At 45.7% G+C, this 26,112-nt stretch overlaps 1 protein-coding gene across 1 annotated transcript in view; it reads right to left on the reverse strand.

Annotated features, from left to right (window-relative positions):
* Nucleotides 1–1,572: 1,572 nt before the first annotated feature.
* LOC120017852 (tau-tubulin kinase 1-like) overlaps nt 1,573–26,112 on the reverse strand; it is a 34,181-nt gene continuing 9,641 nt past the window's right edge. The window contains exons 6-18 of the mRNA XM_038960813.1: nt 24,899–24,964; nt 24,640–24,732; nt 24,194–24,319; nt 23,732–23,889; nt 22,940–23,144; nt 18,905–19,089; nt 16,650–17,012; nt 16,463–16,514; nt 13,465–13,893; nt 9,052–9,264; nt 3,449–4,312; nt 2,502–3,271; nt 1,573–2,023 (exon numbers count right to left, since the gene is read on the reverse strand). Of these exons, the coding sequence (XP_038816741.1) occupies nt 1,573–2,023; nt 2,502–3,271; nt 3,449–4,312; nt 9,052–9,264; nt 13,465–13,893; nt 16,463–16,514; nt 16,650–17,012; nt 18,905–19,089; nt 22,940–23,144; nt 23,732–23,889; nt 24,194–24,319; nt 24,640–24,732; nt 24,899–24,964 (3,975 nt within the window). The remainder of the gene's footprint in view (nt 2,024–2,501; nt 3,272–3,448; nt 4,313–9,051; nt 9,265–13,464; nt 13,894–16,462; nt 16,515–16,649; nt 17,013–18,904; nt 19,090–22,939; nt 23,145–23,731; nt 23,890–24,193; nt 24,320–24,639; nt 24,733–24,898; nt 24,965–26,112) is intronic.

Consider the following 26,112-nt stretch of genomic DNA (forward strand, 5'->3'; position numbering starts at 1 on the left):
CTGCTGCTCTGCTGTTGCAGTTTTTTATCTTCCCTGGAAGCGTTAGTGATGGGAGGAGTAGACAAGAACTGGTCTTAGAACAGGTCTTATTAAGGCATACGAGGGCTGCTGTACTGAGTCAGAATCACAGGGGGGCTAGGGGAGGCTAGGGGAACCCCATAACAAATCAGGCACCCCACAATCAATATGGACATTGGGCACCATCACCGTGCAGAGCCCCATGAGTCAATGTGTAATTCGAACCCTGCTAAGGAACAAGTTCCCAGACAGGTGCAGGGAGGCCTCAGCTGCAGAAGGAGGTAACAAACACCCACTTCCATAGTCTGTGGCATTGGGGATCACACCCACTTCCCTAGTCTGTGGCATTGGGGGTCACACCCACTTCCCTAGTCTGTGGCATTGGGGGTCACACCCACTTCCCTAGTCTGTGGCATTGGGGATCACACCCACTTCCCTGGTCTGTGGCATTGGGGGTCACACCCACTTCCCTAGTCTGTGGCATTGGGGGGTCACACCCACTTCCCTAGTCTGTGACATTGGGGGGTCACACCCACTTCCCTAGTCTGTGGCATTGGAGGTCACACCCACTTCCCTAGTCTGTGGCATTGGGGGTCGCACCCACTTCCCTAGTCTGTGACATTGGGGGGTCACACCCACTTCCCTAGTCTATGACATTGGGGGGGGTCACACCCACTTCCCTAGTCTGTGGCATTGGGGGGGTCACACACCCACTTCCCTAGTCTGTGGCATTGGGGGTCACACCCACTTCCCTAGTCTGTGGCATTGGGGGGTCACACCCACTTCCCTAGTCTGTGACATTGGGGGGTCACACCCACTTCCCTAGTCTGTGACATTGGGGGGTCACACCCACTTCCCTAGTCTGTGGCATTGGGGGGTCACACACCCACTTCCCTAGTCTGTGGCATTGGGGAGTCACACCCACTTCCCTAGTCTGTGGCATTGGGGGGTCACACACCCACTTCCCTAGTCTGTGGCATTGGGGAGTCACACCCACTTCCCTAGTCTGTGGCATTGGGGGGGTCACACACCCACTTCCCTAGTCTGTGGCATTGGGGAGTCACACCCACTTCCCTAGTCTGTGGCATTGGGGAGTCACACCCACTTCCCTGGTCTGTGGCATTGGGGGGTCACACCCACTTCCCTAGTCTGTGGCATTGGGGAGTCACACCCACTTCCCTGGTCTGTGGCATTGGGGGGTCACACCCACTTCCCTAGTCTGTGGCATTGGGGAGTCACACCCACTTCCCTGGTCTGTGGCATTGGGGAGTCACACCCACTTCCCTAGTCTGTGGCATTGGGGAGTCACACCCACTTCCCTGGTCTGTGGCATTGGGGGTCTCACCGCTGCCTGGTGCTCTCTATTACTGGTTTTGTTCTTGGCCTTAACTATGATTAGAAGCAGACCCCTCTTTGTTATCTTAAGCTGAGAGTTGAAACATAGTGTTTTCGCACAAACACGTTTGAGGTCGTGGAGTTACTCTGACATACAGTAGATAAAGGGGTGTGTGAAGTGCAGTGTGGATAGTCTGGTGGATAGATAGCCCTGATACACTAAGCTAGGCTATATTCTCTGGTGGCTGTCTTGCTCTCAGAAGCATCTGACTTCCCCTTGGTGGGTGTGGATGTAGATGACAACGGGTAAAGTTTGCCTCGCCTCCTGGGCGTCCCAGGGGCTGAGGAATCATCGGTTTGAGGCGGTCTGGGTTTTAGCGGAAGTGCAGTCTGCGCCCGCACGGATATGAGCTGCCTCCGGACTTCTGTAACTGCAGCCCCCCGGCGTGGGCGCTGAGGGGAGGGGCTGTCGGTCCGGGAAGTGGAGTAGCAACAGGGGGAGGGGCATGCAGAGAGAGGGGCTCGGGAGATAACCCCACGCAGGGGAGTCTGGGGGGTGGAGAATAAGGAGGAGGAGTTGGCCCCGGGTCCAGGTCGGGACTGCAGAGTCTGGGACCTCTGGTGCAGTGGAACATTTATTCTTGGGGTCCTAGTTTTGTGAGATTGATGCCTGAAACACAGAGATACACCACAGAGATAGTCATATATGTAGAATAATGCTTTGAATTCTGAATTCTGTTCTAGAATTTTGCATAAAGATCATAATCTGGAGGTTTTCACATAAGATTAATATTATTATCAATTCAGAATATTATTCAAAGGGCTGGGTGAACAACAGAGTGGATAAAAGGCAGCCTTGGCGTGAGCCCCTAGAGATCGGGAATTGATAAGAGCATGTGTTTCCTGTCAAATACACTTTTAGTTGAACCTACCTAGTATATATAGTTGAAAGTTGGGGTTTGTGGAGATTAGCATTGGGGCCAGTTTGGGAGAAAGCATGAGACGGTGTAACAGAGGATCCCTGCAGCTTAACAGGCGTGACAGGACGGGGTATTCTGCTCCTTTGACGCCCCTCACTCCTCTCCCCCCAAATTCCCCTCTCCTTCCTGGGCGGATAGTTGTCCTCATCATGGGTGTCTTCCTCTGACTGGATCTCTGCTGGAACTTTACAGCCATCATCCACAGAGGACGCTGAGGAAACAGAAGCCAGTCTTAGCATGCGACCTTGCCTCCTTTCCATGACCAGCCGGGCTAGGTGAGGTCGCTTGGCCCTCTGACGAGACTTGAATGACTGGGACGCCGCCGACTGGTCCTGGTCCGAGCTGGTGTCCTCCTCAGACCGAGAGAGAACCGGGATTCTGCTAATTTTCTGAGGCCTGGTCTGTTTGCTGGCCTCTGACAATTTTTCTGGATCACCAGGGTCCTTGGGTTCCTCCTGTGGAGAAGCCTCATTGTTTTGTTCGAGCTGGACCTGGCTCTCCTTCTCTGCTAACATCACGTCTTGGGCAGGCTCCATCTCAGAGGAAACAACAATAGGGGTGTCCTCTGTTTCAGAGTCTAACTTGGTTTCTATTGAAATGACCAGGATATCCTGGGCTTCAGGTTCTTCTGGGGGACCGAGAATGGGAGAGGAGAGGTTTGACTGGATCGCTGGCTGGGCTTCGTCCCCAAGTTCTGACTCTTCTTCCATCTCTTTTTCTGGGGGGATTAACTCCTCAACCTCTTTCTTTGCAACATCCTTTTCCTCCTCCTTAGCCCTGTTGTCTCTCTCTGGGGAACCTGGGATTGCTCTCTCGGGAACTTCCTCCTTGGACCTACTCTCTCTCTTCCTCTCCTCCTTCTCCTCATCAAACCTGCTCACTTCGTCCCCTTCCTCGTCTTTCTCAAAGACGTTGCTTTCTGATCCACTCTCCCTCCTCTGTACGTTGTATGTCTTTTGGAACTCCCCTTCAGATCCACTCTCCCTCTCCTCTTCACTGTCTCTGTTTGGAACCTCACCCTCAGATCCACTCTCCCTCTCCTTCTCAAAGTCTTTGTCTGAACGGTCCACATCGGATCTGCTCTCCCTGCTCCTCTCTTTCTCTCCATCCAAGACATCCTCCTCTTTCTCTTCCTCCGAGTGGTTCTCCTGTTCGTCTGTGGGCTCCTCAACCAGCCCAGGGAGCAGCAGCCTGAGCTGCAGAGTCCCTGAGGAGCTCATCACATTATGGTGGGTAGTCTCGGCAATGTGTACGAATGTCCGCTCTACTTTGGTGAAAGGAGGGGAGGTGCTGGTGGGAGTAACAACATTGGGCGCCACATTGACCAGGATGGCGGAGACGGCCGTCGAAGGCGGTTTGGGCTCGGACTTCAACTGGGAGAACAAAGTACCTGGCTCAGACACGTCGAGCAGGCTTCCCAGAGGTCCCAGAGCTCTCTCGCACTGGGGTGTGATGGCTGCCAGCGTCCCCTGGTGGCTCCCGGCATCGTCCGGGGGCAGATCGCCCACCACGGCAAGGGACCTCCTCACGTCTCCAGGGGAGAAGAGCACCAGGGTCTTGGAGCCTTCCTCCAGCTCCAGGTCCGGATCACCACCAAACCCCACTCCTGCAGAGGCCCGGTGAGGGTAGTCCCGAGGAGGCTCGTCTGCAAGAAGAGTAGAGGGAGCTCCATCATCACACTCCTGGCTGTGCTCGCTGCTCTTGGGGCTCCCATCACCGCTGGACACTGCCCCAGCCCCGACCTCAGCGGCATCCACATTCCCATCCTGACCCTGCTCAACACAGGTTCTGGAATCAACCTCAAAGGAGGTTTGGAGAGGCGGAAGGGTGGCGGCGCCGGTGAGCATGGCAGAGAGGAAGTCCACCCGTCGAAAGCGATGCTGGGCCAGCGTGGGAAGGTTAGGCCTTTCTCGCTCTACACCCTGGAAGTTGAGGTCCTCCCCACTGCCACCCTGGTATGGGCTGATCTGCTCCAGGGCCTGCAGCACATCACAGAGAGAGGCTGTAGTACACAAGTATCAAAGAAAAGGAAATACTTTCCCTGAACCCCACACTCTTAGAAAAAAAAGGTGTTATCTAGAAACTAAAAGGCTTATTCAGCTGTCCCCATAGGATAATCCCTTGGAGAACCCTTTTGGTTCCAGGTAGAGCCCTTTTCACAGTGGGTACTACATGGAACCAAAAAGGCTTCTAGCTGGAACAAAAAAGGGTTCTACCTGGAACCAAAAATAGCTATCCTATGGGGACAGCCGAAGAACCCTTTTGGAACCCTTTTTTCTAAGAGTGTAGGACATAATAATGAACTATCAGATGTATTATATAACAATGAGTTAATGAAATGAAAAGGACAAACATACGAAGAACACCCTCACAGACTTCAGTACACATCAATACACACAGACACCTGCAAACTGTTGCAGAGCAGAACCAGTTTATGACCTTAAAAACATTAATATATTAGAAAACTTTGGATACGTTTAAAAATGACTACCATAGCATCAAACCATTTTCCATTAGCCATGACTGAATAAACACAAAAGGCAGCAAAGGCTAAATTAAGTACTTCCCAAATCCTTTAATCATATTTTGGTTGTATACAAGCGTCTGAGAATTGTCTAGTATAGTTGACATACATGGATAAAAAAAGGCACAGAAAGTCCATAGCACAGCATTATACATATAATACTGTATATATGTACATGTTATGTTCTCTGTTTTCTTTTATATTGCTCAACCCAGGTATGATTTCATGTGTAGCCATGGTTACAAACAGTGATTGCCAAATGTATGTACAGCTGTGAAGCAAATATACAAGATCACACGATGAGATGACATCAAAGTGCTGAAACATTGTCGATCCAGCAATGTACTAATATTCATTTTTTGTATGTTTATTTAAAAAATGGCTTGATATACATGCTTTTAAATACATAATGTTATACATAACTCTACAGGGTTATTGTGATACAAAAACAAATGCTTATAATATATTCACAAAAAGAGAATAGTGACTGTACTGTCCTCTACTGAGAGACACTCACGGATCACGATGTTGTTCAAATAATGGTTGACATCTTTTACATTCGCTCCAAAGTGTTAAAAAACTATGATTGCCACTGTATTATCTTACATATTCCCATTCCAACCCACCTCCCACATACTGTACATTATTTGCAATGAACTGGAGAATAGTTCAGTTTTTCCAGTACAGCGAATCATTAGACAGCCTTTGAAGAATTTGAGTCGACAAGGACTTTTATACAAGAGTCTCTTCTTTCACTGAACAGATGTAGGATCTTCATTTGAGCACTCTTTTGATGCTGAGAATTTTCCTGCGCAGCAGGAAAGTGCATTTGAGTTGTGTTTGTCGATTCCACTTTGAAATTTCAGACTTGATTTGCCCTAACGAACAAAATGTATGAACCATACAAAAATGTCCAATCATTATCATCCAGATAATAATTCACATTTGGTGTTGCTGCAGGATTATTTTCCTGCTGTAGCAAATTGGCTCAAATTAAGATCCTACATCTGTATCACTCACAGACACATTATTTATTTATTTTTTCAACTTTATTTAACCAGGTAGGCCAGTTGAGAACAAGTTCTCATTTACAACTGCGACCTGGCCAAGATTGGAACACTGGGCAATAAATAAGTGACTCAGAAACCAGATAATGTGTTTCCTCTTGCCGTCTGTCTTTCCACAAGCACAAATAAGTCACCAAGATCTACATGTAATCAGGACAGTACACACAGGACTGGAGCAACATTACACAGGCTACTAAGCAGCATCATTACGGTATATGATTGCATGCCATTTTACATGAGAATGCTTCAGTAGGAAAACTCCCAAAACCCACTTCAACATTACCAGACAAACAAAATGTTTTTAACAAATGTTTTTAACAGATGCCTACCAACCGTACTTAGGTATTCACTGATCCGTGAGTATACTTTTCTTGTTTGGAAATAAACCAAAGTGCAGCAGATAAACTGTAGACCAGCGTAAACAAGGACCTATCACATCAGACTTTACTAGTTCAAGCGAAGTGGCGTCCGATATTATTTATTGTACGAACTGAACTGAGATCAGGGCCCATATTCACAAAGCACCTCAGGAGTAGGAGTGCTAATCTAGCATACATGTTCCTTTTAGATCATAATGAATAAGATTACATGGACAGGGGATACCTGATCTTAGATCAGCACTCCTACCCTGAGATGATCGACATAGAGCCTCAGAACTAAGCTTCATCAGAGGGTGATAAATACATTCAGTGAATGTCATTATTGGATCACTGAAAACAGTGAAATTGATGGAAGACCAACCGGGCAACTGTATTATATTTTCCCCCTCATTATACAATCTAGACATGGCCTCAATTCAATTCAACCTGCATTGTGGTGTTAAAGCAGTATAGCTCTTCTTTTCCCATGGTCAAATGAAATGAATTGATAGAGCAGTGTTGGGTACTGTCAAATCCATAGAATTAGGAATCAGAATGGATCATAACAAGAGTGGTGTGATGGAAAACCTCCAATCATGTTGATTTTATCAACATTGGTGTCATATTGACTTAGATGTGATGGTAAGAAGATTAAATCCTGGATTTAACCATAGAGACATAAATCCTAAATCCTACTACTACTGGCCCTAAGCGAGCAGATAACTCTCTCACCTCCGGCACCATATAGGCCTACTTCCCCCTCGCGACAGGGATCCCGGTTCAAACCCAGCATGAGCCCTTCTGCTCCTATCCTGTCATTAAACAATTATTATGAAAAGGAGTTTGGAAATTCTGTTCTCCTTTGTAAAAAGGATTAAAAAAAATAAAAGCACTAGTACTAGGTAGAGAAGAAAGTTTGTAAACAAAGGCACTGCGTAAACATTACTAGGGCAGGTTCAATTGAATTTCAGCCTAAATCCCCTCCTTTTAAAACAATTACAGTAGTTAGCAACACATTTTGACAATATGGACATTTCACAAATCTATAGTTATGACTGGTGCATCAAAATGAAGGTGTGTTCTTAACAAGAGCTGTGTCCTCTGTCCAGACTCAAAGGCAAGATAAATTAAATGATTCACAACAGTAAACTAGAGACAATTATGGAAAATAAATCATTATTGCTGGTAATACTGTCACAACTGAAACTGAATACAATATGATAGACATGTTATAAACGTGTTATATACATCTTATAAACATTTATATGCAGTAAGAAAGCAGCATTCCACTGCAATGAGGGAAACTATTGCCTATCAATCTACTGCTTATCAATCTATTGCATATCAATCTACTGCATATCAATATATTGCCTATCAATATATTGCCTATCAATATATTGCCTATCAATCTATTGCCTATCAATCTATTGCATATCAATCTATTGCCTATCAATCTACTGCATATCAATATATTGCCTATCAATATATTGCCTATCAATCTACTGCCTATCAATATATTGCCTATCAATCTATTGCCTATCAATCTACTGCTTATCAATCTATTGCCTATCAATCTACTGCATATCAATATATTGCCTATCAATCTATTGCCTATCAATCTACTGCCTATCAATCTATTGCCTATCAATCTATTGCCTATCAATCTACTGCCTATCAATATATTGCCTATCAATATATTGCCTATCAATCTACTGCCTATCAATCTATTGCCTATCAATCTATTGCCTATCAATCTATTGCCTATCAATCTATTGCCTATCAATCTACTGCCTATCAATCCATTGCCTATCAATCTATTGCCCATCAATCTATTGCCTATACTGATCCGTGACAGTAATCATTTCTCTCTGTTCATCTCAACATCCTGGCACATTGACTGTGATAAAGCAGCATCTCCAATGACCATTCAACATTTTGCTATGCTTTTTTAGAAATAACAAAAACGAAGGGATTTTGGCTTTAAACTAGATCAAACAAGAACAACATGTGAATGAAGATGGCAATAGTGGTGGTGGTGATGATCTACACACACGCATGCCTGTGCCAGTCCTAAAGCACTCCTAAGCATGTGCAGATGAATGCCCGGGCAGAGCAGAAATGACGCTTTGCCTAAAAGTCTACCTCTCAGAAAGCTACAGTACTCAGTGCTTGAATAAAAACAGCATCTTTCAAAAAACGAGTGTCAGTGTACAATAAAGTGGTGTGTACAATGTCTGTGGTGTACAAGGTTTTGGACCATGTGGTTTTCTCTCCCCCTCTCTCACCCTCCTGGTTCTCCTTCTCTGTCCCTCCACGGAGCTGTATGCCTCGTGGGGTGGCCTGGTTCGGCTTGGATATCCAGGGACCTTGCCTGCACTTCCTCAAGAAGGACAAAATGCAATCCTACTATTCCTGGCCCACGGTCCCACAAACCCACAGGCACACCCGGAGCACAGGGTACAGGCCGGGCCGGGGGGCCTCAGTTTACTGCACAATAATAAAAAATAAAAACATTTTGTAATATTCCCTATTTTAAAACCTTCCGTTTTTTCTGTGAGGAGGAGGAGGAGGAGGAAAAGGGATATTGTTGTTGTGGTTCGTGAAAAGGCGCTGCATGTGGTTACACAATATGTCAGATACAACCCCTACTGGGCTTTTTTATCCGATCACGTCTTGTTCATTAGTTTAGCCAGCATCTGTTGTATCTGGAGTCGGGATAGGTTGAGGACAGAGTGTCGTGGTCGCGACCCCCCGGGGCTGCCGGGTACCAGGGGCATGTGGCGCCGCGAGGGGAGACGGGCAGGGCTGCTCTCGGCAGAGCGGCTTCTCTGGATCAACGCCCCAGCTTCCAAGTTACCATGGGGATACTGCTCCGTCTCCAGGGTAGAGGACGAGAACACGTACGACGCCAATCTTCTCAATTGGTTGGGCCTCGGGAAAGAGTGGTGCGGGTGGTGGGGGTGGGGCCTATCCTCCTCCAACTGAAAAAGACCAATAAGAGTGGAGGAGAAAGGCATCAGGTGGGGGTGTGGCCAAGAAGACTCCGTCGCTTCTCTATCTCTGCTGTCATGGGAATGTCTGTGTGTCTGTCTGGGTCTCTACGTGTCTGGGTCTCTGGGTCACTGTGCGTCTGGGTCTCTGTGCGTCTGGGTCTCTGTGCGTCTGGGTCTCTGTTTGTATGTGTGTCTGTGTATGTGTGTCTGGGTCTCTGTGCGTCTGGGTCTCTGTGTGTCTGGGTCTCTGTGTGTCTGGGTCTCTGTGTGTCTGGGTCTCTGTGTGTCTGGGTCTCTGTTCGTATGTGCGTCTGGGTCTCTGCGTGTCTGGTCTCTGCTTGTATGTGTGTCTGGGTCTCTGTTTGTATGTGTGTCTGGGTCTCTGTGTGTATGTGTGTCTGGGTCTCTGTGTGTATGTGTGTCTGGGTCTCTGTGTGTCTGGGTCTCTGCTTGTATGTGTGTCTGGGTCCCTCTATGTGTATCTGGGTCTCTGTTTGTATGTGCGTCTGGGTCTCTGTTTGTATGTGCGTCTGGGTCTCTGTTTGTATGTGCGTCTGGGTCTCTGTTTGTATGTGCGTCTGGGTCTCTGTTTGTATGTGCGTCTGGGTCTCTGTTTGTATGCGCGTCTGGGTCTCTGTTTGTATGTGTGTCTGGGTCTCTGTTTGTATGTGTGTCTGGGTCTCTGTGTGTCTGGGTCTCTGTGTGTCTGGGTCTCTCTATGTGTGTCTGGGTCTCTGTTTGTATGTGTGTCTGGGTCTCTGTTTGTATGTGTGTCTGGGTCTCTATGTGTCTGTGCGTCTGGGTCTCTGTGCGTCTGGGTCTCTCTATGTGTGTCTGGGTCTCTCTGTGTGTGTCTGGGTCTCTGTTTGTATGTGTGTCTGGGTCTCTGTTTGTATGTGTGTCTGGGTCTCTGTGTGTCTGTGCGTCTGGGTCTCTGTGCGTCTGGGTCTCTGTGCGTCTGGGTCTCTGTTTGTATGTGCGTCTGGGTCTCTGCCTGTATGTGTATCTGGGTCTCTGTTTGTATGTGTGTCTGGGTCTCTGTTTGTATGTGTGTCTGGGTCTCTGTGTGTATGTGTGTCTGGGTCTCTGTGTGTCTGGGTCTCTGCTTGTATGTGTGTCTGGGTCTCTCTATGTGTATCTGGGTCTCTGTTTGTATGTGCGTCTGGGTCTCTGTTTGTATGTGCGTCTGGGTCTCTGCTTGTATGTGCGTCTGGGTCTCTGTTTGTATGTGCGTCTGGGTCTCTGTTTGTATGTGCGTCTGGGTCTCTGTTTGTATGTGCGTCTGGGTCTCTGTTTGTATGTGCGTCTGGGTCTCTGTTTGTATGTGCGTCTGGGTCTCTGTTTGTATGCGCGTCTGGGTCTCTGCCTGTATGTGTGTCTGGGTCTCTGTTTGTATGTGTGTCTGGGTCTCTGTTTGTAAGTGTGTCTGTGTGTCTGTGCGTCTGGGTCTCTGTTTGTATGCGCGTCTGGGTCTCTGTTTGTATGCGCGTCTGGGTCTCTGTTTGTATGCGCGTCTGGGTCTCTGTTTGTATGTGTGTCTGGGTCTCTGTTTGTATGTGTGTCTGGGTCTCTGTTTGTATGTGTGTCTGGGTCTCTGCCTGTATGTGTGTCTGGGTCTCTGTTTGTAAGTGTGTCTGTGTGTCTGTGCGTCTGGGTCTCTGTTTGTATGCGCGTCTGGGTCTCTGTTTGTATGCGCGTCTGGGTCTCTGTTTGTATGCGCGTCTGGGTCTCTGTTTGTATGCGCGTCTGGGTCTCTGTTTGTATGTGTGTCTGGGTCTCTGTTTGTATGCGCGTCTGGGTCTCTGTTTGTATGTGTGTCTGGGTCTCTGTTTGTATGCGCGTCTGGGTCTCTGTTTGTATGTGCGTCTGGGTCTCTGTTTGTATGTGTGTCTGGGTCTCTGTTTGTATGTGTGTCTGGGTCTCTGTTTGTATGTGTGTCTGGGTCTCTGTTTCTATGTGTATCTGGGTATCTGTTTGTATGTGTGTCTGGGTCTCTGTGTGTCTGGGTCACTGTTTGTATGCGCGTCTGGGTCTCTGTTTGTATGCGCGTCTGGGTCTCTGTTTGTATGCGCGTCTGGGTCTCTGTTTGTATGTGTGTCTGGGTCTCTGTTTGTATGTGTGTCTGGGTCTCTGTTTGTATGTGTGTCTGGGTCTCTGTTTGTATGTGTGTCTGGGTCTCTGTGTGTCTGGGTCACTGTTTGTATGTGTGTCTGGGTCTCTGTGTGTCTGGGTCTCTGTGTGTCTGGGTCTCTGTGCGTCTGGGTCTCTGTTTGTATGCGCGTCTGGGTCTCTGTTTGTATGCGCGTCTGGGTTTCTGTTTGTCTGCGCGTCTGGGTCTCTGTTTGTCTGCGCGTCTGGGTCTCTGTTTGTCTGCGCGTCTGGGTCTCTGTTTGTCTGCGCGTCTGGGTCTCTGTTTGTATGCGCGTCTGGGTCTCTGTTTGTATGCGCGTCTGGGTCTCTGTTTGTATGTGCGTCTGGGTCTCTGTTTGTATGCGCGTCTGGGTCTCTGTTTGTATGCGCGTCTGGGTCTCTGTTTGTATGTGTGTCTGGGTCTCTGTTTGTATGTGTGTCTGGGTCTCTGTTTGTATGTGTGTCTGGGTCTCTGTTTGTATGTGTGTCTGGGTCTCTGTGTGTCTGGGTCTCTGTTTGTATGCGCGTCTGGGTCTCTGTTTGTATGCGCGTCTGGGTCTCTGTTTGTATGTGTGTCTGGGTCTCTGTTTGTATGTGTGTCTGGGTCTCTGTTTGTATGTGTGTCTGGGTCTCTGTTTGTATGTGTGTCTGGGTCTCTGTGTGTCTGGGTCACTGTTTGTATGCGCGTCTGGGTCTCTGTTTGTATGTGTGTCTGAGTCTCTGTGTGTCTGGGTCTCTGTGTGTCTGGGTCTCTGTGTGTCTGGGTCTCTGTGCGTCTGGGTCTCTGTTTGTATGCGCGTCTGGGTCTCTGTTTGTATGCGCGTCTGGGTCTCTGTTTGTATGTGTGTCTGGGTCTCTGTTTGTCTGCGCGTCTGGGTCTCTGTTTGTCTGCGCGTCTGGGTCTCTGTTTGTCTGCGCGTCTGGGTCTCTGTTTGTATGCGCATCTGGGTCTCTGTTTGTATGCGCGTCTGGGTCTCTGTTTTTGTATGCGCGTCTGGGTTTCTGTTTTTGTATGTGCATCTGGGTCTCTGTTTTTGTATGCGCATCTGGGTCTCTGTTTTTGTATGCGTGTCTGGGTCTCTGTTTGTATGTGTGTCTGGGTCTCTGTGCGTCTGGGTCTCTGTGCGTCTGGGTCTCTGTGCGTCTGGGTCTCTGTGCGTCTGGGTCTCTGTGCGTCTGGGTCTCTGTGTGTCTGGGTCTCTGTTTGTATGTGTGTCTGGGTCTCTGTGCGTCTGGGTCTCTGTGTCTGCCCGTCTGGGTCTCTGTTTGTATGTGCGTCTGGGTCTCTGTTTGTCTGCGCGTCTGGGTCTCTGTTTGTCTGCGCGTCTGGGTCTCTGTTTGTATGTGTGTCTGGGTCTCTGTTTGTATATGTGTCTGGGTCTCTGGGTCTCTGTGTGTCTGCCCGTCTGGGTCTCTGTGTGTCTGCCCGTCTGGGTCTCTGTTTGTATGCGCGTCTGGGTCTCTGTTTGTCTGCGTCTCTGTTTGTCTGCGCGTCTGGGTCTCTGTTTGTCTGTGCGTCTGGGTCTCTGTTTGTCTGTGCGTCTGGGTCTCTGCGCGTCTGGGTCTCTGTTTGTCTGCGCGTCTGGGTCTCTGTTTGTCTGTGCGTCTGGGTCTCTGCGCGTCTGGGTCTCTGCGCGTCTGGGTCTCTGTTTGTATGTGTGTCTGGGTCTCTGTTTGTATGTGTGTCTGGGTCTCTGTGTGTATATGTGTCTGGGTCTCTGGGTTTCTGTGTGTCTGGGTCTCTGTGTGTCTGCCCGTCTGGGTCTATGTTTGTATGTGCGTCTGGGTCTCTGTTTGTCTGCGCGTCTGGGTCTCTGTTTGTCTGCGCGTCTGGGTCTCTGTTTGTCTGCGCGTCTGGGTCTCTGTTTGTCTGCGCGTCTGGGTCTCTGTCTGTGCGTCTGGGTCTCTGCGCGTCTGGGTCTCTGTTTGTATGTGTGCCTGGGTCTCTGTTTGTATGTATGTTTGGGGTCTCTGTCTGTATGTGTGTCTGTCTGTATGTGTGTATGGGTCTCTGTCTGTATGTGTGTCTGGGTCTCTGCAAGTCTGGGTCTCTGCGACTGTGCGTCTCTGCACGTCTGGGTCTCTGCGCGTCTGTGTGTCTGGGTCTCTGTCTGTATGTGTATCGGTCTCTGGGTCTCTGCGTCTGAGCGACTGGGTCTCTGTGCGTCTGGGTTTCCGCACGTCTGGGTGTCTGGGTCTCCGCACGTCTGGGTGTCCGCGCGTCTGGGTCTCCGTGCGTCTGGGTCTCCGTGCGTCTGGGTCTCCGGGCGTCTGGGTCTCCGGGCGTCTGGGTCTCCGGGCGTCTGGGTCTCCGGGCGTCTGGGTCTCCGTGCGTCTGGGTCTCCGTGCGTCTGGGTCTCCGTGCGTCTGGGTCTCCGTGCGTCTGGGTCTCCGTGCGTCTGGGTCTCCGTGCGTCTGGGTCTCCGTGCGTCTGGGTCTCCGTGCGTCTGGGTCTCCGTGCGTCTGGGTCTCTGTGCGTCTGGGTCTCTATGTGTCTGGGTGCATGTTGCAGTGAGCCCACCACACGCACAGACAGCAGAACTATAAGGGGAGGGATCTCTTTTTTGGGAGGGATAAACGAGACCTATGCACAATCGTTTGGGTGGGGTTTTATTTTAAAAAGGGATGTTGTTCGAGTGTTTCAGTTTTTGCCGACTGTCACTGGACATGGATATGCAGGTACAGGCCAATGATATTTTGGCAAGATATTTAAATCGGGTTTCGAAGAGGCAGAGATTGACATGGCGCGGAGAAAGGAGAAACATATCACTACTTGTGTTGTGGAACAGTTTTTGTGTACTGGAACAGTTTACCATCATGACCCATAACACTCCTACAGTACATGCTCCTTTGATTGACACATGTGAATCAGATACATATTTGCTATCAGAACATGCACTGACACCACAGCATCATCCTGCATCATCAGCACAAAATGGTTGAAATGGCTGCTATCTTGTACAGGTCTCTAGAAAAATATATCTTTGTATCAATGAGAAAATAATAATGATTAAACCAAATAAAAACTAAAGGGAACACTTGATATGGATATTCTATCTGTAGATGCTCTACAGACTATCAGTAACATTTCAACTAACTACTAACTCTAACCTCAGTGGTTTAAAGTACTTAAGTAAAAATACTTTCTTGGGGTTATCTGTACTTTACTTGACTTAGTACTTTACTTGACAACCTTCACTTTTACTTCACTGCATTCCTAAAGAAAATAATGTACTTTTTACACCATACATTTACTCTGACAACCTAAATGTACTCGTTACATTTTGAATGCTGAGCAGGACACGAAAATTGTCAAATTTCATTTATCAAGAGAACATCCCTGGTCATCCCTACTGCCTCTGGCCTGGCGGACTCACTAAACACAAATGCTTTGTTTGTAAATGATGTCTGAATGGCTATGCGTACATTTTGTTTGTAAATGATGTCTGAGTGGCTATGCGTACATTTTGTTTGTAAATGATGTCTGAGTGGCTATGCGTACATTTTGTTTGTAAATGATGTCTGAGTGGCTATGCGTACATTTTGTTTGTAAATGATGTCTGAGTGGCTATGCGTACATTTTGTTTGTAAATGATGTCTGAGTGGCTATGCGTACATTTTGTTTGTAAATGATGTCTGAGTGGCTATGCGTACATTTTGTTTGTAAATGATGTCTGAGTGGCTATGCGTACATTTTGTTTGTAAATGATGTCTGAGTGGCTATGCGTACATTTTGTTTGTAAATGATGTCTGAGTGGCTATGCGTACATTTTGTTTGTAAATGATGTCTGAGTGATGGAGTGTGCTCCTGGCTATGCGTACATTTTGTTTGTAAATGATGTCTGAGTGATGGAGTGTGCTCCTGGCTATGCGTACATTTTGTTTGTAAATGATGTCTGAGTGTTGGAGTGTGCTCCTGGCTATGCGTACATTTTGTTTGTAAATGATGTCTGAGTGTTGGAGTGTGCTCCTGGCTATGCGTACATTTTGAAAACAAGAAAATGGTGCCGTCTGCTTTGCTTAATATAAGGAATTTTAAATGATTTATACTTTTACTTTTGATACTGAAGTATAATTTAGCAATTACATTTACTTTTGATACTTAAGTATATTTAAAACCAAATACTTTTAGACTTTTACTCAAGTAGTATTTTACTGGCTGATTTCACCTCTACTTGAGTAACTTTCTATTAAGGTATCTGTACTTTTACTCAAGTATGACAATTGGGTACTTTTTCCACCACTGCCTAACCCTAGCTCTAAACCTGACCTTAACCCTTATCCTATCGCTAAACTTAACCCTTACACTTTATCTAAACCTAACCCTAACCGTAACCGTAGCAAGCAATTGCTCATCAACAGATAGTTGATAGTATGACCATCTGCAGATCATTTACAGATGGAAAATCAAACTTTCACTCCACCCATTTTAGTGACGGAAATCTATGTAACTGCCCAAATGAATGTTATTAAAACTATGGCTGTAATTCAGTCATTGCAGATAACAGTTCCTCCACACTGCTGTGCTTCATGAAGTTTGTTTGCACAGCTGTGTGTCCCGGATGGAGGAAGTACATTTTCTATAGGAATCTGCAGTGCTGTCGCATACACTAGGTGACGTACTAAATACAACACTACCGGTATAAATACAGTACCAATATTATTCATGGCCTTTGTGACAGCTTTGTCATTACAGGCTTTAGTCAGTGGACAGATGAAGCGGAAATACAGTAAGCTCTGCACTGCACTGAAAATGATCAAATGAACAGTGGGTATACATACACGTATACGGACCTTCAAAAAGTAACTACCAAAGCCTGAGGAGATTAAGAATAAGTATACCATTCTTTCAAATTGTGTCCAGTTACATTGTCGACACAGGAAATAACAGGGGAACCTAGACATAAACCCGCAAAAAGACAAACACAGATGCAGACAAAGACAGTCCATTTCAATTTAATTCGAATTTCAATTCAGTTCAAATGGACCCCAAACCAGACAAACACACACACAAACACACAAACCATTTCTCTACCCCACAGCCCATTGCTCTTACCTGTCCGTGAGCTCCAAAGTACTCCGACTGTGGCCGTGGTCTGTGTCCACGGCTATGAGGCAGAGTGTGATAACCTGGGTACCCAGGACTGGCCCCATTAGAACCCTCCCCTTCTGGCGGCGCCCCAACGCCTCCTGCTCGCATCTTTGGCCTCACCACCACCTCTCCACCTCCAGCTCCCCGTAACCTCCTCCACTCCTCCATTTCGTCTAGGGGCCTCAGCTCCTCAGGTTCCTCATCGGTGGTGGGCCCCGAGGTGGTGGGCTCAGCCCTTGGGCCCAGGAGACCCAGGAAGTCCTGGAGCTCAGTCTCCTTGTCGATGATCACCCACTCCTTGCTGTCAAAGTCTTCCTCCTCGGCGAGTGGTACAGACCGGATGAACGCGTTACTGTGGGCCTCGGGGTCGGCCACAGAGGCTACGGAGACCTCTTGACCTGGTCTACCACTGCAACCCTGCCGGTCCCCACCTCCTCCCTCCAGGGAGTGCATCTGGGCCGGCTGGGAGGACTGCACGTGGCGGGACGGGGATCCCAGGATGTCCATACGAGACCTGGTAGGGAGACACAAAATCATTGTCAAAAACAATGGTTGGTAAATGTTCATTTTGACTGTGTGCATGTGTGTTGTGTTTTAATGTGTTTTCAGTGTATGTGTGTGTTTGTTTGTGTCCCCCGGGGGGGCCAGCGGGCTCTGAAAATGTATATTTTGAATTACAGGAGATTAGATATAAAACTGCAATTTTCCTCTCTGCCACATTTCCCTCCCTTGCTCAGACCTTGCAGTGGGGCCCTGTGAAACTGTGGTACCACTGGTCTCAGGGTAGTAAGTTAGTGGTCTGTTGAAATCCCTTAAGTGGTCGGTGGAGTTAACTGCTTCCTGGTTAGCCCTGTCCAGGGGTGACGTTGGCCGGGCCACAGGATCTCCTAACCCTGTCTCCCGACCCACGTGTCTCAGTCCCAAGTAGTTATGCTGCAATAGCTTGTATGTGCCGGGGGAGCTAGGGTCAGCCTGTCTTATCTGGTGTACCGTGATCTTAGGCTCCCACTCCATCTCTTTCTTTTTTTTGTTGTTTCGGGACCCGTGGTCCGTATTGACGCCATTCTGGGTCCGGATCCGAACTGCAGTCGACCTGTTGAGTATGGCTGCTCTATAGCCATGGTTACTATCTGACCCTGTTGGTCATCTATGAACGTTTGAACATCTTGAAAAAACGATCTGGCCCTAATGGCCATGTACTCTTATGATCTCTACCCAATACAACCAGCAGAGGACTGGCCACCCCTCGCAGCCTGGTTCCTCTCTAGGTTTCTTCCCAGGTTCCTGTCTTCTAGGGAGTTTTTCCTAGCCAATGCTTGATCTTTGGGGGTTTACGCTGGTGCTGATGCAAAAAGGGCTTTATAACATCTATTTGATTGATTGATGTGTGGTGTGTACATAAAGTATACATACGCACAACAGTGTTTAAGTTGTCTGCACTATACACTGAGTGTACAAAACATTAGAAGCACCTTCCTAATATTGAGCTGAACCCCCTTTTGCACTCAGAACAGCGCAATTGGGGCATGGACTGTACAAGTTGTCAAAAGCATTCCACAGGGATGCTGGCCCATGTTGACTCCATTGCTTCCCAAAGTTGTGTCAAGTTGGCTGGATTTCCTTTGGATGGTGGACTATTCTTGATACACACAGGAAACTGTTGTGCATGAAAACCCCAGTAGCATTGCAATTCTTGACTCAAACCAGTGATCTAGGAACCTACTAGCATTTATTTATTTTTCCAGGTAAGTTGACTGAGAACACATTCTAATTTACAGCAATGACCTGGGGAATAGTTACAGGGGAGAGGAATGAGCCAAATGTAACCTGGGGATGATTAGGTGACCAGATTGGGAATTTATCCAGGACACCAGGGTTAACACCCCTACTCTTACAATAAGTGCCATGGGATCTTTTAGTGACCACAGAGTCAGGACACCGTTTAACATCCAATCCGAAAGACAGCACCCTACACAGGGCAATGTCCCCAATCACTGCTCTGGGAAAGAGTGCCTCCTACTGGCCCTCCAACACCACTTCCAGCAGCATCTGATCTCCCACCCAGGGCCCAAACAGGACCAACCCTGCTCAGCTTCAAAAGCAAGCCAGCAGCGGGATGCAGGGTGGTATGCTGCTGGCCATATCCTGTTCAAAAGCACTTAAATATTTTGTCTTGCCCATTCACCCTCTAAATGGCACACATACACAATCCATGTCTCTATTGTCTCAAGGCTTAAAAATCTTTCTTTAACCTGTCTCCTCCCCTTTATCCACACTGATTGAAGTGGATTTAACAAGTGACATCAATAAGAGATCATATCTTTCACCTGGACTCACCTGGTCAGTCTGTCATGGAAAGAGCTGGTGTTCCTAATGTTTTGTACACTCAGTGTATAGCGCCCTCACCCTCGTTTGTCGTAGATGTCTGGTCTCCCGTCTGCGGCGGACAGACGGTCTGACTCTGGGCTGTTGATCCTCCGGTACCGCAGAGCGCAGACCTGAGCACCAGTCATTTCTGGAGGAGCTCCACCCACGAGGGCATCAGGACACGTCCCTCTAGCAGGCTCCTCTTCCTCCGCAGCCAACTGCCCCTGGGGGAAAGGGCGTTTCTAGGGTTACCACTGTTAACCATCACTGTCAAGAGTTAGACCTATTGTGTACTGCAGGTATATAGCAGCTTGGACTCTATTGTAAAGGTGTTATTATTTACTTTACCATGTTTGAGCACTTTCAATTCATTGTAAACACAGTACCTGAAATACAGTTGAAGTCAGAAGTTTACATACACCTTAGCCAAATACATTTAATCTCAGTTTTTCACAATTCCTGACGTTTATTCCTAGTAAAAATGTCCTGTTTTAGGTCAGTTAGGATCACCACTTTATTTTAAGAATGTGAAATGTCAGAATAATAGTAGAGAGAATGATTTATTTCAGCTTTTATTTCTGTAATCACATTCCCAGTGGGTCAGAAGTTTACATACATTCAATTAGTATTTGGTAGCATTGCCTTTAAATTGTTTAACTTGGGTCAAACATTTTGGGTAGCCTTCCACAATAAGTTGGGTGAATTTCGGCCCATTCCTCCTGACAGCTGGTGTAACTGAGTCAGGTTTGTAGGCATCTTTGCTCGCACACACTTTTTCAGTTCTGCCCACACATTTTCTATAGGATTGAGGTCAGGGCTTTGTGATGGCTACTCCAATACCTTGATTTTGTTGTCCTTAAGCCATTTTGCCACAACTTTGGAAGTATGCTTGGGGTAATTGTCCATTTCGAAGACCCATTTGCGACCAAGCTTTTAACTGCCTGACTGATGTCTTGAGATGTTGCTTCAATATATCCACATAATTTTCCTTCCTCGTGATGCCAACTATTTTGTGAAGTGCACCAATCCCTCCTGCAGCAAAGCACCCCCACAACATGATGCTGCCACCCCCATGCCTCACGGTTGGGAGGGTGTTCTTCGGCTTGCAAGCTTCCCCCTTTTTCCTCCAAACATAATGATGGTCATTATGACCAAACAGTTACATTTTGTTTCATCAGACCAGGGAACATTTCTCCAAAAAGTACAATCTTTGTTCCCATGTGGAGTTGCATACCGTAGTCTGGCTTTTTTATGGCGGTTTTGGAACAGTTTTTTAGTTTAGTTTATTAATTCGACCATTTAAAAAAACAAGCACACATAAAACGTAAAAGCCATACATGCACATGAATAAAATCATCGAGGATAACACACAATAAAGTCTGGGACTTATTTCCATTGTGGTCCTCTTGAGACAAGATGGCTATACAAGATCGAACACGGTATGGCAGTGAAATAATAAAACAAAAACATAAAAGAAGAACATCTATCTCATCATTCCAGTTACATCATAGGGGTTATTCATATGGGCACAGAGGACATCAAACATATTTTTACTTTATTTTTTAAAGATGTCCAGAGAGGACGTTGTTTTTATAGGCAGAGGCAACTCATTCCATTCTGAGGCTCCAGTATACAAGAAAGTACCTTTCCCAGCATTACTCCTGAACCTGTATAAGCACACATCAGCAATACCTGATCTGGTGCTGTGATTGTGTGCATCCCTAACTCGAGGAAAGTTGTCACGTTCTGACCTTAGTTCCTTTTTTATGTCTTTATTTTAGTTGGTCAGGGCGTGAGTTGGGGTGGGCATTCTATGTTGTTTTTCTATGTTTTGTTCTAGTCGTTATATTTCTATGTGTTTGGCCTAGTATGGTTCTCAATCAGAGGCAGGTGTCGATCATTGTCTCTGATTGAGAATCATACTTAGGTAGCCTGTTTTCCCACTATGGCTTGTGGGTAGTTATTTTCTGTTTAGTGTTTTTGTTTGCACCTTACAGAACTGTTCGTTTGTCGGTTTGTTGTTTTTGTTCAGTATTCATTCTTTATTAAATTATTATGAATATGTACCACGCTGCACTTTGGTCCTCTTCCACCAACGACAACCATTACAAAAGTAATCACTTAAATATCTGGGCGCAGGACCATAAATACTCCTGTAAACCAAACCTAGTCTAATCTGGGACACCCTAGCCTCAACAGGCAGCCAGTTTAGTTCCTGAAAGCAGCTCCTGCCTATGTGAGTACGTGGACTCACCTTCAATACTACCCTGATCAACTTATTCTGGGCTATCTGGAGCTTCCCCTTCATAAGTTTAGATAAGCCCCCAAACCAGGAATTACTAGCATAGTCAAAATGGCATTGAATGAGGGCAGTAGCTAGCACTTTCATGGAGTCCTTATCAAGCAGCTTGGACTTCCTAGCCAAAAACTCAGTCCTGGCATTAACCTTCCCTAGCACCTTATTGGCCATGCTCACACCTCCCAAGCTTCCATCAAGGATACATCCCAAGTAGCTAACAGAGGTTTTAGTAGTCAGCACCTCACCCCCTAACTCCACTCTGATTTCAGACAACCTACACAATTTAGGTCTGGATCCAGTGGTTTCTTCATTGCTGAGCAGCCTTTCAGGTTATGTCGATATAGGACTCGTTTTACTGTGGATACAGATACTTTTGTACCTGTTTCCTCCAGCATCTTCACAAGGTCCGTTGCTGTTGTTCTGGGATTGATTTGCACTTTTTGCACCAAAGTACGGTAATCTCTAGGAGACAGAACGCGTCTCCTTCCTGAGCAGTATGACGGCTACGTGGTCCCATGGTGTTTATACTTGCATACTATTGTTTGTACAGATGAACGTGGTACCTTCAGGCATTTGGAAATTGCTCCCAAGGATGAACCAGACTTGTGGAGGTCTACAATTTGTTTTGGCGGATTTATTTAGATTTTCTCATGATGTCAAGCAAAGAGGCACTGAGTTTGAAGGTTGGCCTTGAAATACATCCACAGGTACACCTCCAATTGACTCAAATGACGTCAATTAGCCTATCAGAAGCTTCTAAAGCCATGACATAATTTTCTGGATTTTTCCAAGCTGTTTAAAGGTACAGTCAACTTAGTGTATGTAAACTTCTGACCCACTGGAAATGTGATACAGTGAATTATAAGTGAAATAATCTGTCTGTAAACAATTGTTGGAAAAATGACTTGTGTCATGCACAAGTAGATGTCCTAACCGACTTGCCAAAACTATAGTTTGTTAAATTTGTGGAGTGGTTGAAAAACGAGTTTTAATGACTCCAACCTAAGTGTATGTAAACTTCCGACTTCAACTGTATATCTCCTGGTCTATCTACAACCAGGTATGTCTATATCATTGAAATGAGAATGAGACCCCATTCAAGTCAATGATGGTATAATGAGTGGACTGGCTACCATTGCGAGTGTACCCATAGGAATAAATCAGGACGTAAAAGCAGGAAGTAAAAGCAGGAAGTGGACCCATCAATATGTGTCTTGGCTAGAAGGGATCCTGATTTTTTTGTTGCATTTTTGCTAACTCTAACCCTTCTCCTAACCTGCTACATTAATTATCCTAACCTGCTGAATAAGTTCCCCTAACCTGCTACAAAACATAAAATCTGATGTTAATTTGACAAAAGCTGGATCCCTTCTAGCCATGACCATCAATCTGTGCTGTGATATGCTTATTCAACTCAACTGACATTACAAAAAATACATTCCATTGCATGAGCCACATAAGTTAAATGAACATTTTACATTACCATGGAAATGATTGCATCACAATACCAGGCAGCCATTGCAAGTGCACCCATGAGTTTACCATTCAAATTGTCAGTGTTAGAGCTTGCAAGCCCATTCTATTCATTCTATTTCTATGGTCTATATCCTCTGAACGTAATAGATGGTCATTGAAAACCAACAAGAAAGTAAACTATCCCTTCTAATGTACTTCTACCGTTTGAACATATTTAAAGACTGTAAGGCAATGTTTCATAGTGCTGACAGTACCACAGTGAGATACAATGAGGACATATTAGATGGTCCCTCCTGTACCTTGCTGATGCTAATCCTGAGTTGGTTGCGGTTTAAGTCGGTGTCGTTCCACGCCTCGGCTTCCACCTGGGGAGGTGTCCCCTCGCAAGGCCTGCTGGGTACTGCAGGTGGAGCGTTCTCCTGGTCACTCAGGTGCTCGTCTTGTAGAACGTCATCTGTGTTCTCCCTCGGCAGCTCCCCAGGAACCAGAGTCACGTTCACCACCCTGGGAAAACACAGAACATGGACTGATATTGACTATTTTCTTTATTTTTTATTCATTCTTTCATTACCTGTATTTAACAAGGTAAGTTAATGAGAACATTCTCAATTATTACATTATTACATTAATGAGAGCACATTCTCTTTTACAAAATGACCAGGCGATTAATTAAATTAGTGTCGTTGTCGAAAATATCCTATATCACTTCAAATGCAAACAGTGTGTTACAAATCCTCACAGTTGCATTCTAAATCTGAATGAATTGTCACAACCCAGCATTAGACTGTTTGTTCCTGATTCTTTAAGTGAATTAGGCTACAGGTAAATGGGAATTGTGTAATCTCTTGGCTGGCTAGATGTTTTCATATTTTATATTGATGTGTCCAAAATGTTTTGAAGTGTGATTCCCTTTGAATTCCTTTCTGCTTTCTGCTGTTAAATCTTGTTAATAAGTAGTGGATAGACTGTTCATCTTCATGTGGATGCGTTTTTAATGTTTTGAAGTGTGATTCCCGTTTCATTTTACACAACAGTGCGTTACAAATCCACACAGTTGCATAAAGCTAAATAGCTCATTTTGATTCCCTTACCCGATCACGGCGGGAGTCTGTCGTGTGTTCTGTTGAGGTGGCGTTGACGTGCTGGTGGACAGAGGCACTCCATCCGTCCCTCCCTTCTCCCAATCAAAAGGCTCGTTCTCTGTGATGATATGTTCCTTCATACTGTTCTCAAAGACCGACATCAGCAACTGCATAGACGATCACAGGGAAAAGGTTTTCGGAAAATGTAAGTAAGGTATAAAGTTGAAATTCAACCAAACCTGCTATACAATAATAACCTTTACTTTAAGTACAAAAATGTATTTTCTTTGGACGGTTTTTGAATAGTTTCATTACTGAAAATGAAGAGAGAGGGTATGGTATGGGAGTTAGTCTCACATTGCCACAATTCCATGTATTGTTCACTCTGCTATTGAAATGAACGCCAGAAAAACAAGGTTGAATGGGGGATAAATAATTTGAATGCACGTGCAGGGAGTGAACAGTAGGTACCTGGTAATCTGGTTTGGTGAAGTAGTCAAGGCCTAAAACATGATCCAGGAAGATGTAAAACTCAGAAGGCATGTGTTTGAGCAGCATTCTGTGGTCGTAGCGCTCTTTAATCTGACCCACTTGCTCCTGGTAACAAACAAGAGATACAGTAGAAAGCATTAGATACCTGTTGAGCCCAGTAGACACCAGTAGACACTAGTAACCATTCTCTACTGCAGGGTTTCTGCATCCTGGTCCTGGAGACGCAAAGGGTGCACATTGTTATTTTTGCCCTAGCGCTACACACCTGATTCCACTAGTGAAAGGTTTGATGATGAGTTGATTAGTGGAATCAGGTGTGTAGCGCTAGGGCAAAAATAACAATGTGCAATTCTTCGGGTCCCCTAGACCAGGACTGATATTGGGAATTGTAATAATTATAATAGCAACAGTAGATAGTAGCTCACCTTATCTTTAATTTTTCTCCATGGTAACTGACCGACTGCAAACTCTACCAACATGTAAAATAGCGACCATAGATCGTCATGGCGACCCATTTCCTGAGAAGGTAAAAAATTGATTAATCAGATAATAATTTTCATGATTTACTGGAGTACATACACAACAGCTATTTTAGATTTCCTGACAAACTGATGTAACACAAAACCCTCAGGTTGGAATTAATTTCTAGTGCATTTAAGTTTTTCACCCCAAAAAGACACTTACTTTGTTTTTATGAGCATTTACTGACGCATAACGAACAGTTCCCCGAAATCCCGCCACAGTTCTGGGCTGGAAAATAAAATGCGGTAAGTTCTTTTCAGGACGAAACCTGAAACATAATTTCCCACAGACAACTAGAAAGAAAACGATTGATGGAACTAAAGTACTTAAATGAAAACCTAAAACGAGACGAGAAAGGATATGGAAAATATCTCAGACAGGGAGAGATAATAAAAACGTAAATGGGATCAAGCACCTTACTGATGAGACGGATCACAAGCATGCGCTTCGAACAGAAAAGCCCAAAAAGGAACAGCAAAACTGCAAAAAATAAAACCACACAGGTGAATAAGGAACAGCATCACATGGCAGCATAACATCTGTAAAAACCTTAAAGGAAAAATCAACTTAAAACTATCTTTTATTATTTTTTCATTAGTCCACTGTTGATACAGTCCCAAAATGTTTTGCATGTGTCTTGGGGACTGCATCAACAGTGGCCTAATGAAAAAAATACCAAAAGATAGTTGCGAGTAGATTTGTCCTTTAACATCAACGCTATGTGAACATATAACAAGGCAATTTCCAAATAAATTATGCATTAATTAACGTTAACAAACTATTAACTAATGAATTTACAAAGCTTAAGGCATAACTTAAATGTACCATAATCAGATGACATCATCTTCTTGGACATCTTCCTAATGTTTCTAGTTTCTAATTGTCATTGGCATCTCTGATACAATAACTGGAAACTGGGCATGTGCACCACCATTTTGATAGTAACACCCATTCCATTCTGAAGGAAGTCCCAGGAATAGTGCCTCAGAAACTGCATGTTAGAATTTACAACAGTGTGTTTGTGTGTGCGTGCGTGCATGTGTGTGCGTGAGTGTGTGTGTGTGTGTGTTGTCCCGTCGCTGTTCTATATCTGCAGTACAGGCCTGCCTATCTAATCGATGACTGGAGGCTGAGTCAGCAAGAAGAAAAACAGAAAGAATCTCCCCTGTTGCCCAGGCTAGCTAACTGTATATTAGCCTGTATCAGGCTAGCCAACTGTATATTAGCCTGTATCAGGCTAGTCAACTGTATATTAGCCTGTATCAGGCTAGCCAACTGTATATTAGCCTGTATCAGGCTAGCCAACGGTATATTAGCCTGTATCAGGCTAGCCAACTGTATATTAGCCTGTATCAGGCTAGCCAACTGTATATTAG

This window comes from Salvelinus namaycush, chromosome 22 (assembly GCF_016432855.1).
Source record: "Salvelinus namaycush isolate Seneca chromosome 22, SaNama_1.0, whole genome shotgun sequence".
Lineage (NCBI taxonomy): Eukaryota > Metazoa > Chordata > Actinopteri > Salmoniformes > Salmonidae > Salvelinus > Salvelinus namaycush.